The sequence below is a fragment of the Hippoglossus stenolepis genome, chromosome 5 (assembly GCF_022539355.2).
Source record: "Hippoglossus stenolepis isolate QCI-W04-F060 chromosome 5, HSTE1.2, whole genome shotgun sequence".
In the NCBI taxonomy this organism is placed as follows: Eukaryota; Metazoa; Chordata; class Actinopteri; order Pleuronectiformes; family Pleuronectidae; genus Hippoglossus; species Hippoglossus stenolepis.
Window position 1 is genome coordinate 6,162,491 of NC_061487.1, and position 19,621 is coordinate 6,182,111.

The 19,621-nt window shown below is 41.9% G+C and overlaps 1 protein-coding gene and 2 non-coding genes across 3 annotated transcripts in view; all 3 read left to right on the forward strand.

Moving 5' to 3' along the window:
• Positions 1 to 5,246: 5,246 nt before the first annotated feature.
• trnal-caa lies at positions 5,247 to 5,357 on the forward strand. Its single transcript has 2 exons — positions 5,247 to 5,284; positions 5,312 to 5,357. It is a non-coding gene; the product is annotated as a tRNA-Leu (tRNA).
• A 574-nt stretch (positions 5,358 to 5,931) lies between these two features.
• Positions 5,932 to 6,042, forward strand: trnal-caa. The gene is made up of 2 exons: positions 5,932 to 5,969; positions 5,997 to 6,042. It is a non-coding gene; the product is annotated as a tRNA-Leu (tRNA).
• Positions 6,043 to 7,632: 1,590 nt separating this feature from the next.
• lsp1a (lymphocyte specific protein 1 a) overlaps positions 7,633 to 19,621 on the forward strand; it is a 35,404-nt gene continuing 23,415 nt past the window's right edge. Inside the window, exon 1 of the mRNA XM_035157078.2 lies at positions 7,633 to 8,067. Coding sequence (XP_035012969.1) covers positions 8,009 to 8,067 — 59 coding nt within the window. The 5' untranslated portion in view covers positions 7,633 to 8,008. The remainder of the gene's footprint in view (positions 8,068 to 19,621) is intronic.

Below are 19,621 nucleotides of genomic sequence, written 5' to 3' on the forward strand. Positions count from 1 at the left end.
TACAGGTAGATGGAGGGTGAGGAGGGGAGGGGAGGGAAGAGGGTAAGGAGGGTAGGGGGTTAAGGTGTAAGGTAGTGGGGGGAGCTGGGATGAGGGGATGATTGACAGGGCAGAGGGAGAGAAAGGATGGGAGAGGAGATTAGGAGGGTTTGAAGTTGAAGAGAAAACAGGGGAACCTCCTCCTCGTCGTCCCCTCATTCTCCTCCTTCTCTCTCTTCTTCCTTTCTTTCTTTTTCATCTCCTCCTCCTTCTTCCTTTCTTTCTTTTTCATCTTCTCCTCCTTCTTCCTTTCTTTCTTCTCCTCTTTCTCCTTCTTGACCCTCTCCTTGTAGCTGTCGGTCTTCAAGGCCTGTTCCTGAAAACACAGAGACAACATAAGTTTCACTCTTTTCTTTTTCAAAGTCTGAATCGGAAACAAATCAACAATCCAATATTATTCAATCAGAATGAGTTGGTGTAACGTACCTGAAGCACAATGTTCTGCTGGATCAGGAGTTTTATGGCGTCCTCCAGCTTGATTTCCTTTTCTAGGGACTCCTCGTGCTCGGTGGACCTCCTTTCATCTAAGTCTCTAATTTATTTTTGCAGCTCCTCTATTACCTCGGACCTGCCCTCATTTTTGAGGATGTAGTGCTGCAGCTTGTCCTGCTGGAGCTTCAGGTCTGCATTCGGGGAGACGACCTCTTCCTCTTTTACTTTAAAGCTCATGTTCATGTTTCTGAGCTCCTTCTCCAGCTCCTTCTTTTTGGCTTTTTCAGACTCCACGAGCTGAATCAAGCCGGTCAGGTCGTCTTTGGACTTCAACAGAAGTGAGGCAGAAGAATCCAACTCCTCGACCATCTTCTTCCTCTCTTCTCCCCAGGAAATATTTTTGAGAAGCAGCCCCATTATAATATTATCATTATTTGGAATGGGGCAATTACAGTTTGCAAATATCCCCAAAATTTCCATATAAATTACTCCACTGCATGTTACTTACATAATTAACAAGGTTCTGCCATTAAAACGTGCTCAGCATTGTTGTCACTTTAAATTGGGCAGAAGGCAGAAGCTCTGTCATCAACAGCTTCCTCTCCAACAGGGGTGGGGGACGGAGCGCGGGGGCGCTGAACCACTATCACTACCTGAGCTGCTGGTGAGCAGCACTGAGGTAGTGGCACAAGGTTGTTTGCTTGTGAAATTTTTATTTGGGTAGTTTGTTTCATGTTTGAATGTCTTTAGAGGCCTGTAGCGATTTTTAACTAGTTCAGAGGTCATGCAAAGAGCAGGTGATCATTTTTCCCTGGATGACAAACACAGACATGACCTGCCCCATCTCTGCCTCTTATTGGCTCACTCTGATATTCTTATCCTAACTAACACTATCACCACTCCTATTACCTAAATAAACAAACTCCTGAATGATGTGCAACAGAAGGCGATTTAGAAAAGGGTATATGCTCTGCGGATTGGAAAACACGCCCAATATATGCCGTATACCTGCATATACCCTGCACTACACAACTGCATCCAACAGTATCTGAAATTTATAATGTCAGAATCAGGACAACTGAAAATTACAATACAAAAATTACAAACATTTTGCGACCACAATACATACAGTTTAATAAATTAAGTTAAACTTTGGATGGCATCCTGACTAATTGTCGGTACGGATTGTTGCATCAAGACCACAAAGACATGCATTAGACATAAACTCCTCCCTTAGTTTTTCCAGTATTACATCATATATAATATACACCAAAGAAATAAAAGGTGTTGTCATGTTTGTGAAAGTAGTTTTTCCAAATCCTGCTGAGACACAAGGCCTTAATCCTTGATATGTTCTTTAAGTGGTAATAAGATGACTTTCAATTGAGTTAATGTGGCTGTTAGAGTCTGAGAATATGACAACACAAAGATTTCTGACACGGCTTGTGGTTTTTTAACTTAACAGATTCAAGCTGAGTACTGACTTTTTATCGTTTTTCCCTCTCTCCAAAAACTATTGATTTCAGTTTTATCTTTGTTAAAATTCGGACTCATATAGTTTATTTGTTTGTGACACTTGGTTAATGCTTGAATGAGATTTTAGCCCTGTGATGGTTTGGTTATTTTAATTTGTGTGTCACCTGCAACTGTGTTAACCTATTCTGTTGTTTTCCTTTATCTGAGTGAGAAGCATGTTCTGTAGAAGAGAAGAGACCCCAAGAGGCCAAGGAAGAACCCATTAACCTTTGCAGAGGGTTCGATTAAGGGGTGGATCAATAATTTTTTTTCACAATATCACATTGCAAAAATGAATGTTTTTCAACATTATTTGTGAATGTATCAAAAAATAATGCAGATATCTTGGATAAAAATATCTGGACTGAGCTAGCTAGTTCATTTAGAGCAGAAGCCTTTGGTTTGTGATTGAATGTAAACTATGGAGAGGATTTCTATTTAGTTTCTAAATACAGCTGTGAAGAGTGCTGCTGATGCCAAAGTGGACACTTCATCTCTTAAATCTCTGCAGTGGACTGATGGTGGTCCATCGATACCTGGTGTGAGCAGATAACCTTCAGCAGCAGGAAGCCAAACACAGCAGCTCAGGCTGTTTGCTTTGAGCTGAAAGTGAACCAACAGACTGTTGTTTCTCTGTTGATGGAGAATGGTGTTTGTTCTCCAGCAGGAAAGGTGAAGATAAAACTCTGTGCAGCTTTCCCTTGTTGTTTGTATGTGTTCAATATACAGAGACAGTGACTTTAGATTTATATGACTTTATAATTCTCATACAAGTTAATGGCATCAACAAATAGCTTTAACAAGCAAGGCATAAGCTTGGGTTTGAAGAAAGATTTAAAGTTTTAAAAGGTGAGAAATTTATAAACTTATGCCCTGTCCCAATTCACCCCTGAGCCCTAACACCTGGCCCTACCCCTTTGTTTTGTGCGTGGCTGCTTACGGGTAGCGTTGTCCTATTTCTCTATGCGATGTAGGTGTAATGGCCATTTAGCCCATCAAACACCCTTTCTACCGTGTATTTCCTGAATACTTTACGAATGGACAAAGCGACCGCTGCGGGTAAAATGCTCATAAATGTAAGTATAAAATCTTGCAAAATAACCATGAAATGTTTTTTTAAATCCAGGGGAATATAATCTATAATCCAGTAGCGTATGGAAATGTAATTGAATCGCTGTGACAGTAACGTTTGTTACTCCCGTGTCCCGTATATGAAGATTGAAAAAAACTTCCCACTCATGTTAACGTTACATTAAAATTACCGATGTAAACACGCTGACTGACTGTGTATTGATCAATAGATATAGGAATTGGAACAAGGCCTTATTACCTACTTGATCCAAATCATGGTGTTGCCTAAATGGCCCCTGCCATTCGCATCTGTATCTCTGTCGACAAAATCTACAGACCCAAGCTCGCAACTTTTTGAAATAAAAGCTTTGTAATTGTGCTTGGTATAAAGAATGACAGCAACAAAATGACCATTGTGCCCTTACTTTGAAGATACCTGCACCTATATTGTGTGTCGATCAAATCGACAAAATGAGCGGACCCATGTTTTGACCCAGTTACCGACCCCTGCTGTAGTTTATACGAGGACGTAGAAGAAAACAACTCGGTCCGCAGACTGGCCCACCCCCATTGACTTGAATGTCAAAACTTGCAGTGAAGATCAAATGTCAGAGGCATGACGCCCACAGTGGTTGTAAATCACATTCAGTTGAACATCTTCAGAACTCTCACGTATTAAGCCAGAGGTCTGGTGGAATGAAAGGCATTGAACCCGTTTTCTCAGCCAAGGAGTTGGAGAGGTTAGAAATAGAGCAACATGTTTCTGCACCACAGGGACAATTAATCTCCAGTGTTGACCCCCAAAACCTTATCACTCTCAGTCCAACACCAACACAGGAGCAGCGAGATCATGCTTAAGTATTCTTAACTGGAAATCCGCTGTGACATGTTGGAGGACGGTTGAAAAGAGCAGTAAACACCAGACTGCATCTTGTTTGAGCTCTGCTGTAATCCACACTGAGCTGACCAGAATCTACCTCAACAACACTTATATACCGTCACAACCGACTAAATGAAATTTGACTGTGGAGTTTCCCAACTGATGGTTTGAATAATTTACAGTGAGGGGTCAGCGACATCCCTATGTGATCTCCATGTGTTTTCTTATTGTGCAATGCATGTGGACCTTTGTATACACTTACCTTACAGTCTGTAACACTTATACACATGGTTTACAATGCTCAAAAGATAGACTCATTTCTAAAATCAGTTTTGCTGTGGTTTTGCAACAGAGTGGATGAGCTTTGTTTCTCTTCATCAGATCCCCCCTGTTTTTCAGGGGGAACAGATGTTGCATGTTGTCGAGCCTTTCCCTTTTTGAATGTGTTTGTTCAAGAGCGCCTGAGTGTCCAGGTTGTGTTCAGGTCAGCCTGTGTTGGTTGGAAATGGCAGCTCTGTGTTATGGGCTCACACACGAGGGAGGGCGGGTGGTAGTAACCGCGCTATGAATTCACTTCCAAGAGTGCCCCTTTGTCTGACGTGCCACCCAACAAGACTTACTTGAGTGGGTTACCATAGTTACGGTGGTGTGTTGAATATGTGAGCGTGAGGCTTTTGGGAGGGGTGGGCGAAGACAAAGACGCCCAGTTTGTTTGTCAAAGTGTGAAGAGCAGAGAGACGGTTTCCAAACCTGCGAGCTCTTGGCAAACAGTCTGACGACAAAATCTGCAGAGCTGGATATCACAGGTGCTGTGTTCAGCGGTAGAGTTTTACTTCCCCCTAAGTTTTACCTACATTTTCAATTTGTTAATAAAAAGGTTGAAGTGGAAGCATCAATAAAATTAAAACAGAAAGTCAAAATACCAAAATAAAGAAAGTTTTAAAGTTGATATATCGATTGCAATAGTAGAAGGAAACAAGCACTAAATCCTGTTTTCCTGTCTTGATTTTCTGTAAAATATGGTTGATATCAGTGTGTAATGGAAGATTGTGAAACCTAAAGAGAGAAGAGACAAGAAGAACCATCCAAACAAATATGTGTGCATCATTTCATAGACACATAGAAGTCAGCTTGACATTTTAGATATCTTTGGAAACGTTGGCTCCACTAGATTGTAAAATAACATTTTGTGGATTTGATGCCCTCTCCACACTGAAATGGATATTTTGCTGAATTAATGTTTCCTGTGTTTGGGCCTCTGGTCCTTTCTCGTTTATGAAAACAGGTACAAATAAGGTATGAGCTGTATGTCAGGGTGGCCGAGTGGTCTAAGGCGCCAGACTCAAGGACAGACTCCTTCCTGTCACAGGGGACTTCTGGTCTCCACATGGAGGCGTGGGTTCAAATCCCACTCCTGACACATCTTAAACATTAAAGACAGTCATCCAGTACTCAATCATTTACACTGGTGAACTATATCAAGTTAGAGTTGATGATCACACCAATAGGAACAGGACCTGTGACATCTTGTGAGTTTTGGGGGCAACAAGAAGCAGTTCAGTTGGTAAAACAAGATAAGACAATCCTTTATTAGTTCCACAACAGGGAACGAGATAGAATAATAGTAAGTAAACATTTAATAGAACTGTACTTTTCTTAAGTATCCACCATGCAAATTGATTTCATGGGCCAAAGAGGAAATCCAATCGATAAGAGACGTGGGCTCAGCTTCCTAAATACAGGCTCACTCATGGTTCCTGTAGTCCTGGGTCTTCATCTACCAGGCTCTGCTCATGTGGAAATTTACAGCTGTTTCAATGTCTATATCTGTCAAATATGTCATGTATGATTTGTTATTTGCAACATATCCCACAACTGTAAGGTGCAAGACTCAAGGACTGACTACTTGCTGGTCAAAGGGACTACACATAAGTCGGGTATAAATTCAAAAAAAATGCTCCAGTAATTTCTTAAGCTTCAAAGCAATTATACATGTCAGGGTGGCCGAGTGGTCTAAGGCGCCAGACTCAAGGACAATCTCCTTCCTGGTCAAAGGGTCTTCTGGTCTCCAAATGGAGGCGTGGGTTCAAATCCCACTCCTGACACATGTTTTCCCCTGCTGTTTTGTTGTTCCTCTCCCTCTGCACCACTGGGCAGGTGGACACTTTCCACATCAGAGCAGAGGACAATCATCCAGCACTGAGTCAGTTGCACAGGTGAAATCTATCTACCATGAGTTGATGATCCCACTGTGTCAGCAAGAATGAGAAACATCCTCCGGCTGAGCCCGAGAGCCCCTGTACCCTGTCCTTCACTGCTGTAGACCCTTGCATGGGCAAGTTCAAGACCCACTAAGAGAAGGAAACTGAGTTTTCATAACATCATCTAGACTGAAAATTAATTTCAGAACTCTGTGATAGACAAATAAATACACTGGTGGCATAAAAGTGAACAGCTTTAAGCAGCACTATATCTCCATTCAAACATCCATGGCTGTGAAAGAAGATCAAACAAAAGTTGTATATTTCCTTACAAAACACACCATCAGAATAAAGTTTAATATAATAATAATACAGTATCAGTATCAGTATATATATACTGATATAACCCTAACCCTAACCCTATTATATGTGTGTATAATTTTAATAATGTTGGCAGCCTTGATAGAATTTGGTTCTCCTAGTTTCTGCATATTCGTTTTCTGTGTGTGCGTATATCAAACTGGTGGCGCATGCGTAAACGTCTCAAATTCACGTAGGCGTAGGTCTGAAATGTTGGCCACCGTACTTTATCGCAGAATGGACACAGATTAGCTATTGGGACATTGGGGATCCCCGCTGGTTCAACGTGAGCAAGTGGGGGGGCAAACGAATAAAAAAAAAAAGAAACAAATATCTCCCCGAGAAAAACCGGCGTCGCACACACTCTTGTCAAGAGAGTTTGTAGAGTAAGTGCAATCAACGGTGTCTGGGTGCTGTAAACATCATCCTATGTGATCTACCCAGTGGAGGTAATATGTCACTTCCTGCCTGTGCCGGCTGCTCCACCTCTCGCCTGAATAATGCGGAGCATTTGCTGCTATTGTGAACACGTCTGTGCCGAGAACCTCCTGCTGTGTTGTGCATGTGTGAAGGGAAACTCTGGGTAAACTCCGGACCCAGTTCTTACCGCAGGTCATGTCTGAAAATCTGCTTATTAACAAAAACAATTCTCAAAAAAAGCATATGTCAGTGGGCTCTGGTAATACACAAAACAAAAACATATTTATCCAAAAACATGCAGTGAAATGTTTATTATACAAGTTATTTCAGTTTCCCTAACTTCACATTGGACACCACTGCAGATGGACATTTATGTTTTCTGCTAATCTGCTGCTGTAGCAATCGCAGGGAGATTGAATTGAAGGGGAAGGGGAACAGTAGTGGACTTTTTCTTGTTGGGGGTTATCATCTTATATTCCCCCTCAGGGAAGACCACATGACCCCACATTACAGAGAAAAGGCAGCAAAGAGAAAAAAAAGGACTAGAGAGAGATGTTGGGCCCCGCTGCTCTGAGCTCTTCAATGAAAACCACATGTAGGACTGGGAGGGGGAAAGTATTGTGTGTGTGTGTGTGTGTGTGTGTGTGTGTGTGTGAGAGAGAGAGAGAGAGAGAGAGAGAGAGAAGGAGGGGGGTGTTAATGACTAAAAACCCAGCCTCTGAGAGACTGAGGAGGGAGTCACTCTGAGCACCACTGACATTCCCAACAGGCATTGCAGGGGAGAAGCCTTGTGTGTGATATACAGCAGAAAGAAAGTGTGCATGTGTGTGAGTGGGTGGGAGTGTGTAACCACTGGAGGAGCCTGTAACAGTACAACACAATCCAGCGTCTCGCACTATCTGAGCACCGGGCTTCAGTACGGCTGCTGGACAGAAAGCTGCCTTCAAGTGTCGAGTAAAAGAAGGGGAGAAAATAATTTTCAGTGGCCGGTGCGATCTGTTCTGTTTCTGCCAGAGGTGAGACAAGAGGAAGAAGGGAAGAAGAAGAAGAAGAAGAAGAATTAGAAGTAGTAGATCGAGAAGGGGTCAACATGTCAAACGCACTGCTGAGGAGAAACTCCAGCAAACAGGGTTTGCAAAACCTGATGAGGTATGTGGTTTATTTCTCTCAATTTCTGCTGCTGGTTTCTGTTTGTTTTTGATGTACACATACAGAAAGAAAGAGGCAGCTGGGGTTAATATTTAAACACAACACACTCTTTGAGCACACACACAGACACACACTCCAGGTTGGTTGGAATAGAGATGAGGTGAAGATCTTTTTATCCTTTTCTGGCTCAGAGGAGAAATCTGTCAAGATGTGAAATGTGAGCTTTTAACTGCAATTTGAAAAGATGCCAGCAGAAAGCCTGCAGATGAAGATAAAGAGTATTGTTTTCATATTTTAAGCATGCCTGTGTGTGTGTGTGTGTTACATTTTCAGTGTGTGGTAAACACGTCTGTCTAAATGAGAACAGTGGGATTAGTGGCAGTGTTTTGGGTCACGCAGGGTTGTGTGCAGGGGATTTGTTTTGTTTTTGGAATCTACTTACCTCCTTTCACATGAATTAATTGAGCATAACAAAGAAACAATTAAAAATCATTATGCTCAGTAATTATTTTCCCTTTTTCAATCACAAATCACAAGCTAATATCATAAGTAATCAGTAAAATCAGTCTTTTTCATTTTCAGTCTAGACTCACTCTGAGGTTTAGGACGAGCTGGACGCCCGAGGCTGCTCTGCCTCACTCTGGGGGGAAGTGGTGTCGGTGACCTGTGACAGAGGTTAAAGGTCACCTGAGTCAGTCCTTTGTTTTGTGGGTGCTTATGGGTGGCGACATGTCCTGTCATTTGGGGGGAGATCTGCGTTTTCATCCTGTGTCAGGTTTCCAGTGTGACTCCCCCTTCCCTGTGGTTTTGTAACAGAGGAGATAGCAGCTCATTCTGTGACTCAGACTGTAACACTGGAAGTTTTGGGTTTACGGGATGGTGACGTTGTTTACGGGATGGTGACGTTGTCAGATTAGACGACCACATTCTAGCTGTGACTTGAAGAGACATGGCAGAGTCAAAAGCTGCTGTCTGCCATGACTTCTCTGACACATCTTAACATCACATCTTTTCTTTTGAAGAGGCTTCTATTGATCTAGACCCAGTGGTGGAAAATACAATTACTCAAGTACTGAACTAGAGAATTTATATTTATAATTATTTTTAGTGGCATGTGAAAAATTCTTGAAAAATGTAATAGTTCCTGCTTTGGGGCCCCTCTGCAGTTCACATGTCTATGAGTTGTTAACAGTTTCATCAAAGAGACATTTTCTCCTAAACAGATCATGTTGAACTGTTCAAAGCCCAAAGAGGTAACAAAAAAGGGAAACTTTCCTTTCCCAACAATCGTCACTCGACCCCTCACATTTATCATGTGACTCATTGGAGGGGCCCGACCGCTGAGTTGGGAACCACTGTAGTAAACTGTCTAACCGTAAAGTATAAACCAGCTCCACCTGGAGCAGCTGCGACTTCAATGCTGCATCAGTGTTAACACTGTATTATGTAACATATAATAATATGTCATTCAAGGGCCATTTTTCTGTAGAACCAGTATTTTTACTGCGTTTTGTTGATGATCTTTAACTTGTGATTTTGAATGCAGTGATGAGCTGGTGTGTTAATACTATAGTCCTCATGTCATGAGATGTCGGTTGTCTTCCATTTGTGCTGAACAAACCAGACAATGCTAACTTTCATCACTGACTGTACGTGCCTGTAGGGTCTGGCCACATAGAATCAGATGTAGAATCAGAATATAGTGCAGTCAATGAAAGCTGGTGTCAGCAGGTAGTCACATGACTTCGACATGAGATAGACTTGGGTCATGATTCTGATGACAAAAAGGAACCAACTTTAAAGACAAATTTTACTCATTAGACTTAAGGTGAGAGAATGAATGCTAAATATGCACTCTGAGCAAAATATGACATGCATCTAATTGTTTTTAGACTTTTAATATAGAAGTATTGAAGTATCTTGTTCATTTTAATAAGCAGAAAAGATAGTCATCATTCTTGTCATCATTCTTGTCATCATATCATATCATCCTAGTTTCCCATCACATTGGGCTGTCAGACACGAGTCTTTAAATGTAAAAGAGAAACCTCTTGGTGACTTTCCACATGATGACTTTGTACAGAAAGCCGACGCATGACTCTGTCTCTGTATTGTAGCAATGTGTGGAGGTGTAGACCTCTGAGTCACAGTGAAAGCAGCTGTCAGGCTGTATGTTCATGCAGCACATGCAGTAACAGCTGGCCTCGCTCTGACTCAGTCCTCTCAGCAGATGGCATCAGTCTGGAGGAGCTGACATCACTCACCAAACTGACGCCAAAAGACAGTCGCAGTACGTATCTCTGCTGAGCTGTTTCACACCCACCACCCCCGCTGTCCCACAGTGTGATTCACCCTGCATTTCTCAGTGTTGAGCTGATTAGGAATGCAACTGCTTTGCGGTAATTTCGTGTTTTTCCATTAGGTCGGAATTCTGGTCATCAACATGCTGTTTATTTACTCCACATAGGGAAACATTAAACACGCAGTTGGCAATTAATCAGCAACTAATTAAAAAAAGGGATGATTTTTTATTTTAAAGGTTTGATGCTATCATTCTCTCAAAAGTAATAAAAATAGAATCAATAAAAGCAATTACAGAAGTGGAACAATATTCAAGCACGCAGAATTCACTACCATGCTGAGTAATGAAAGAGGAGTGTTTGATTTTGACATCCTTGTTCAAATCAACAGGCTGTGGCATCAGGCAGGCATGCACCAGGGTCAATCTGTTTTAAATCAGCTCTTTTGGTGAGATAAACACCCCCTGGCCAGCGCTGATGTCATCCAGGAGGCATACCTGCTTCAAAACAAACTGACCGCTGTGACCTCTGACCCCTCATTCCCACACACATGTGTGGGTTACCTCAGTGTTTACGATACAGGGAGATAAAATGCTGAGGAATGTTTTCGGGGGGGAGAGGGTGGTAGAGTTAGCTGATGAGTGATGGGGGCACTGAACTCCCCCCCCCAACCCTCCTCCACAGGTTGTCTGCATTAAAAGAACAGAGGGAAAATAAACACAGCATGGTTTCCTGTTTCCAGAGGTGGTATCTGTGTGAGCAGATGACAGGTTTTTATCTATTTGACGAGAGCATTCTCACTCCCAAGTCGTCACAAATGGGATGCTTGGTCTGGTCATCACAAGGCGCAGTGCGTGGTCTGAAGGCTGAGACTACATGATAGTTTTCAACATGTCCTGTAATAGAGGAGCAGTGTGTAGAATTTATAAGGATCTCTATGCAAAAATGGGATATAATTCTCATATCTATGTCATAGTTACTGTAACTACCATCACATAAAAACTGTAGTGTATAGGGTAGAATTAGCCTCATCATTTATATTATCATTAATAACATAAATAATAATGTCCGTGGTTGCGCTGCCATGGACGTCGACATGTTGCATCTCCATATTGCTACAGTCACCCCTAGTGGACAAACCGGTTAAAGATGGCGTTTCGTGTTTGCATATTGATGCAGCAGCATGAATTCAAAACACAAAGAACAAATGCGCCCCTAAAAAAAATGTAGAAGAAGAAGTCGGACCGGGAGGCTGTCATGAAAAGTTTACCTAATTCATTCAAAAAAAAAAAACTTAGGTAGAAAAAGGTAATCCCTGTAATAAAAGGTTGTGTGTTGACCTAAACATGCGGACACGTGAGAAGAGATGCGTAAACACAGACGTGACCCATTCTTTTAGATAACAACTTTTAGATAAGTGTCACAAAATGATAAAATTATCATACATCGTGGAAATTTTGGAATTATTGATTGTACATTGTACAGAGGGCAAATTATCGTGGAAATACAATAATTATCGCACATGTGGCAACAATGGCTCTGAGCAGATGGTACATCAGTCACAACGGGAGAAAGGAGTTCTGAGCTTTGTTTTGATGAGGGAACTGATGCCAAATATGTTTCAGAAAGATCTGTCACCAAGAGAATTTCTCCTGTTAAATTTTATTGCAATGAAAGAGCATCACACAAAAGTAAGGCTGTAATGTGTGACCTGTTTCCAACCGTTACGGTCAATGAAATGTCACCTTGAAATACTGTGTGAACATGGAGGGGGAGATTGTCACTGCATCTCAAACTCAAGTTCAAGGTTCGGATCAACGAGGACAAATTAGTAGGAAGTGTATGATGTAATCTGAGGTTTGCAATAGAGAAAAATGTACATATATGTTATTAAACCTTATTTTGCAGGATAGGAGACAGGGTAGGATCACTCACCAAGAAAGTGGAGGTTTAGTAAAACATCCTGGAGGTCATAGTGTTGATGGGAGGCGGCTTGTTGTTGCTTGTCATAACTTAACTTGTAAATCAGAGCCTGTAGAATGGGATCCTCAGAGTCAGATTCTTCCACAGCCACACATCTGACTCTTATAAATTCTTATTCATAACCACTCTGAAAAACTCAGTTTCAAGGTTCTGGTTCTTTGAGCTTACACAAGAGAGGAGAGTGAGGGCAGATGACATAAACTGACTGCATTAATTCAAGGTTAGCAATTGTTACCATTTGTACGAAGGGGCGGCTGGTGCTTCTAACCAGAAGGTTGGCGGTTCGATCCCAGTCATCAGCATGCTAAAGTGTCCTTGGGCAAGATACTGAACCCGAATTGCACCTCACTGACTGTGTGAGTTAATTGCAATAACCTGTACTCATCAAGACTAGAAAAGCGTTATATAACTAGAGGCCATTTACTGTTTACCATCAAATCTCAGGGCATGAATTACCAATGTGGGTACTACGTAGAAAATGTCCATATAGACAATAAATATATAGAAAATATCCTTCCTCACATGTACAACTATTCTTTCCCAGCTTCTCTGGTCTCAGGGAAACTGTGAGTAAACTAACCTCTTCACCTTTGCTCTCCTCTTTTCTGCTTCTTTGTCATTTTTGTCATTTTGTTTAAAGACAAAATGGAGCTTCAGATGGAATGAGTTACTGAATGTATTTTTCTTTGGTATTAGAGAAGGTTGCCCTTGCTGTGTTTTTTTTTTCAGGCGGTTAAGGTTCACACTGAACAAACACAGGAAGGTCTTTTCTTGACAATGGCTGCTGCTTTCTTCCACTGTCCTCCAGTCAAATCCTGAGGGCAAACAAACCTGCAAGCTGCTCAGACTTCAGGGATCATCGGCCCATTTGTGCTCTGCATGGGGGGTGCGGGCACTCAGACATGCAGCCATAACATGGTGATTACTGTCTGCTGTTGGGGGACTTGTCGGACCTCTGGCTTTATCTGACTGCCTACTTCTCTCTGAAGTGTCCAGGACACAGGCTGCTGCTGGCCATCTTGTCGCTGTGTATTCCTGCAAAGAAGGAATAATGGTCGACCACTTTGAGCCTTGGTTCTTTCTCTCCACTGTCACCAAGTGTTTGTGCATTGTCTGTTGGGTATCTCTCCATAACATCGTAAGGTCCTAGGCTTCCTCTGACACTTCCTTGTGATTTGGTGCTTTCCTTGTTGCATTCATCCCCATTGGATTACTTATTTCCTTCTGAGTTTCCTCTTCTGTCACTGATCAGGAAATTTAAAAATGTCAGATAAAAATGTCTGAAACCAGGAAGAGGGGGGGGAAAGTCCAACCAGAAAAAGACATGTTTCCCCTCCTCTGCTTCAGGGGAGAATTTGTGAACAGGGGCTTAAACAACAGTAGAAACAGCTCAGCCCTAGTGTCCGTAAATGTGATCCACCGGCTAAACCAGATTTCACTCTGAGGTCAGGTTAGTGTGGGCTGACTGTCTGATCTGGCCATGCTCTTCACAAATGTCAGCCAGATCCGGTCCACATGTATTTGGCCTGATAAGTCTATAGCATAATCTGGTGTATTAAAGGGCTGCAGTCACAACATCACTGTAAAATCGATATAACGTTATACAGATACATTTTCATTTTCAACCTGCAACCCCCTGAAATATAATATCATGTCTGATTACTGTCACACAATGTCAATTTTCACACTTCTGCACATTGGGTTAGGTCGAAGTCACAGCAGCTGCATGACTCAGTCTCTGTGAGACACATTCAAAAAAGATAAGCAGCAGTTTGACCCTGCTGTCTGCAGGTTGAAGCCCCCAGCTCCCTCCTCTCAACTCTGGCTGCTCTAGGGAGTTTTTTTTCTGTTCCTGAGAAGTGGCGTCTTTTTGTTGTCGCGTCAGAGTGATTCAGTGCCCACTGCCGCCCTGACAAGTCTCAACACAACAATGACTTCATCTCACAAGCGTCTCCCCACCGTTCCTCGTCTTCTAACCTATATGGAGACTGGCTTGGCTCCTTGAGGCTGCAAGCAGATCATGTTATTATCACGTCATTCAGCGGAATCATCCGGCCGATGACAGCATGTGTACTTACAAAAGAGCAGATGAGGCATCTGTACCCTCAGCCGTTTGCCTCATTCACTCTGGTTCCGGTAAAATGTTGCTGGACAATAAAGTTAAAGCCTGGGCAAGTGCAGGCAGATACAGAGCAACGCTGCCTGGTTTGGTGGTTTTGTTAGCAGGCGGTGGAGCTTTCATCTGCTTTGTGGGTTTGTGTGTCATGTTTCGGGTTGTTACTATCAGTTGCATTTAATTTTTTTCATCACAGAACTGTGGGCTTCTTTATCTTTTATAAAGCTTCATAAAATCTGTTGGCAACCAGCTGTGTCTCCAAAACACTGAACTGTCTGTTACTTAAAGAAACAGTCCAACACTTTTAGGGGTGTATTATTTATCATTCTCTCATACATGTTCACCTGATTCTGTCTCTGCCTTGCACCATGTACAGAGAGGACCAGGATGTGGTTTAGGACTTTGATTGATTTTAATCTGCTGGTTATATCTTGCATTTACAGATTAATCAAATGAATCCCAAGGTGATCTCTTAAAAAAACTCAAAGATATTATCATACTATCACAGAAAACTATCAAACCCTTTTGTTTGAGAAACTGGGACCAGTGAGAGACATAAGACCTGAAAAAATAAAACCGACAAAAGCAAATTAATTCTTTGTTTCCGAATATCCAATTTAGGTAAAAAATAAATTTATTTTTAAAGAGATCTAGAAGATTTTAATTTATCAGCTATTAATTGCACTTGTCTGTTCTGGTGTTGATTTGTCAGCTCAGGGCTTAGGTTTGTTTTCCTGACATGCTGGGTCTCACTGACCTCCAGGGCTGTAGGCCAGATTTGTCAGCCGCTATCAGGGGAAGCATTCAGGGAGGCAGCGTGCTCAGACTTGTCTGGCGTTAGTTTACAGAGAATCAACAAACTGAGGAGAACAAAAAACCTGCTTGACACTAAGGAGGAGAAAGTGCTCTGTGCGTGTTGTTGTAATTGTCTTGAGAGGCAACGAAACCCTGATACAATCCAGACCCACTCTGCGTTTCGAGCAGGGGGGGATTTCTGCCTTGTCACTGGGATTAGATGACATGAGCTCGGAAAAAATCAGATTTGGTTTTGATAAAACACAGGATGAGAAGGAGGAAGTAAAGCTGCTGTTAATTCCGGTGCTTTAAAATCACTCAGAGGGGGGATTAATCATTTAGTCCAAATCAGATGTTTGAGCTCGTGCCAGGTATGACAGAATACTGAATCACTGATTACAGAAGGGAGACGTAATGAGAGGGCACGGGAGACAGAGTTTAGCTCAAACAGTCTGAGCAGCTTTCAACACCCAGCTCATGACGAATCAAAGATTTTCCTAAACAAGATTTTGCTTGTGGCCCAAAAACACCAGCGCAACAAATCAGTCATACTGCTCGTGACTGAATGTACACAGACACACTCACAATGAAGGAGGATGTAGAAGGTGGTACCTCTGTTATGACCTCTGCAGTCGTAGTCATGTCAGAGGAGGGAGCAGAAGCCCCTGATGTTGTTTACTCAGCAGCAGTCCTGTCAGTGGATGAGGAAGATGGTCCTGGTGCAGCGAAGGTTGTTCGATTATAAGACAATACAATGATTATATGACTATATGCAATGATTATAAGAAAATACAATTATTATTGTCCTAAGCTGGAAGACATCACATAGGTATTATATGTGTCTTACATATACATTTACACAAATGCAATTTTGTCCTAATACGCAAAACATCCGATCTTCAAAGTATTTTCCCAAATATGATCTAAATAGTACAACAGTTTGGGCCAATTTGGAAATGTAACATATTACACATTGAAATTATAAATCATAGTTCACACTTAATGTTGCAAGAAAACATAATTGAATTAAATGTGGCCGTGCTGTTTGATTTGTTTCGAAAACACATTTTTTTGCAAGAAAAAACACAAGGAGAGATTTAATAAACAATGGAGATAGATCCATGTTCCGTCCTGACACACTGACCACTGCCTCTCTGCCGCTCTCCAAACACGTTCTGACCTGAGTTTTGCCTCATCAGGTCACAGTGAAACGCTGACCCACATCCAGCTGTGCTCCGGCCTCTCAACCTCTGTCCCTTTGCCAGTTTCCTCTCTGCTCGTCCTTGCCCTGCCTACAGGAAGGACAAGCACAGGAAGCAAAGTGGAAGGGGAAGTAGATTGGATGCTGGCAAGTGTAGAGATTATCGGTTTCTTGTTTCTCGACCTCTGAATCACTGTCCACATGTCAGATATTTTCATCGACTCTAGTTGGACTGGAAAATGGCTGTGGTCCATCTGGAAATGCTGGTGTACCATTTGTTATGTGGAAAAGTGCAGCTGCATGTGAGGCGGCAGGACTCTGTCAGTTGATAATCAAACAGTAGCAGGTGGTGTTGATGCTGTGGTAAACTTTAATCTTTTCACAGTATGTTTTCAATTTGGATTCAGCCAGCAATGCATGAAATACAAGTTTTAAACCTGCAAAAATCACACTTTAAGTTTATATGTTGAACTTGATACTAGCTGAGAAGCAACATTTTCCTTTATTTAGAGCAGTGTTTGTTTCCACCTGATGAATCTAAGAACCCTCTTCTTTTAGCTTTGGGTTTAGTCCCCACCACCTTCTGAGGGTGATAGTGACCCTTTAGCTGCTCGGCTATGTTCCCCAGCTGTTGTCTGTGTCTGTATGTTGCCTGCTTAGCAGGTAGTAAGCAGAGAGAGGGAAACAAGAAAAATGGATTTTAATATTATACTTTGTTGGCATGCATGTCGCACTAAGAACTGACATAATAGAAGAAAAGACTGTTGTGGATTTGCTATAGTTTCCATCCCACTGTATCTGACACTAAACGTTTTGGTCATCTCTACAAAATTTTGAAGTTATTCCAGATGCTTGGTGTTTTCTATATCTTGCTAGTGTAGTTATTTTAACTTGTAAGCCTGTTACACAAGGTGCTGTCAAACATGCACTGAACTCCGGATAATTATTCGGAGAGTCTCAATGTGAGAATGTAAATGTCCGAGTCAGTTGCTGAGGACTTTGTCCAGAGTTTCTCCTGCCAGCCCCTAAGTAAAAACTCCAGAGAATGTCTGAATGACTCATGTGAGAACACAGAGGGTGATTATCCAGTGGAGCCATACGCGTGGAAGATGCAGATCATTTACATATTCCATTCTGTCTCCTGCATGCACCCCTGGAGATTTTTTTGTTCTTGTGAGCCAACTCCAGAGAAAGTCCAGACCCCATGTGTGGACAAAAGTCACTTGTCACTGTTCCACTGTAACATGATGTCACGAAGATGAAATTTCCTGATCTGAAAATAATCTAATAGCAGTTAATCTTGATGCATGATGGTTAATGTCGGATTAGCCTACTATATCTCTGATTTGGGCATGGATAAGCATAGTAATCGTGAACACTCATAGTATTTGGTTTAGCCCTAATATTTTGTTTACTTGCCATACAGATCAAGTCTACATTATGATAAAATGCTCTGAGAGTTGGGTTTTACATCTCCCTCCATGGATCATACCTTTAACCCCTTGTGAGTCAAAGACAGTCTCCTCCTTTAGCATCTGAACCACACAACCTTGATTCCGAACTGTTGCACCTTTAAAAAACAACAAAGATGAAGGTGTAATAGTACAAGCTAAAAACGACAGTGATGAAGAAGAGTGAAAGGCTGCAGGAGATGAACAGTAATGGAGGTAAAATGATGGAAATCTGTGATGAAAACACAGGAAGGACGAGGAGTCAGAGAGAAGGTGCAGCTTGTAAATGTGTATGAAGACAAAGACAAAAGCTTGATCCAGGATGATGCTGAGGGTCAAAGGTCACAGCCAGTTCTATCTACATCCCCCCCTCTATTAGAGAAAGTGGGTGGGCAGATGGAGGCTGGGGGCCATTATGGAACTATTAGTGACCCTGAAGCCAATTGGAGTTACTCGATACCTGAGCAGCCACATGGAGCTTATTGACCTGTTAGTCCTACCAGACTTCACCAACGCAGACCAGTGGCCTGGACCACAGAGCCAGTTTAAGTTAGGAGTTAGAGTTGTTCCAATCAAATCATCGAACTGAGAATGATCAGATCAAAATAATGATAACAGTAATAATATGATGAGATAAAACAGTGATATACTTGCTGGTAAATTAATTTATAGCAACGGCAGCAAGTGACAATCAAGAAGATAACTCTGATACTGTGTTTCCACGTGGAAAGAATGTATGTGATTCAACAAACTCTAAGCCAAAGCCACAAAAAAAAAAAAAATGAAATAAAAGTATTTTCGAAAAGAAATTGAACGGTCTCAATAAAAAAATGTTTATGTTTTTAAACATCACAGACCTATAGCTAATTTATAGTTATGAAGAAATAATGCTAGATGAAGAAATGGGTGTAGTCCTTAGTTGTAAAAAACAGAAATGACATTTATCTGAATAAAAAACAACCCAAAAATGTTTGTAGGATTTTCAATGTGACAAAAAATACTCTGTGCCATGTCACCACTCACATCTGAGGTGAGGCACTGGCATTAAAGACTAACTTGTAGCTATGAATCAGGGCGTGTTCATGTTGGGCTCGTCGTCAGTGAATAAAGAAAGATTAACAGTGTTTGTAATAAATACAGTGATGTCACGCTGACACGAGCTGAAGAGCACGTGTGTTTATCCTGAAGATAAACAGCCCGTGTCCTTTCTCCCCTGAGGCCCAGCAGATGTTCCTCTGGCCCGGATCTCCGCCTCTTCACCACTTTACAGACTCTTTTTCCGAGACACGGCGATGAGTCAGGAATTTGTGTTGGGACAAATGTTTCTCATTGAAGGTTTCACTGTTTCCTGACCACCAGCGATGAAAGAAGTCCTCTGTGGGGCGATGCCACAGTGGAGAAGTCATAAAAGACAGTTTTAGTGATTACTTCTGCAAGCTTTCAGTGATTCTCTGTCTATTTAGTTTTTCCAGTTCCGTGTCTTTGCTGATTGAACAGACGATGATCTGTAATGTAGCACTGACATGTACACGTTGGAGGCTTCATGCACTTTGAACGAGGTGACGTCGTGCATTGACTGTATTGTGGTTCGTTTGCTTCCATTGAAAAGCTTAACTTTCATGTGTCAGAGGAGGCACCAGCCAATCAAATCACGTCCCAGCAAGGGCAGGTGCCAGTCGATCAATAATGAATTATCATCAGTCAGGTT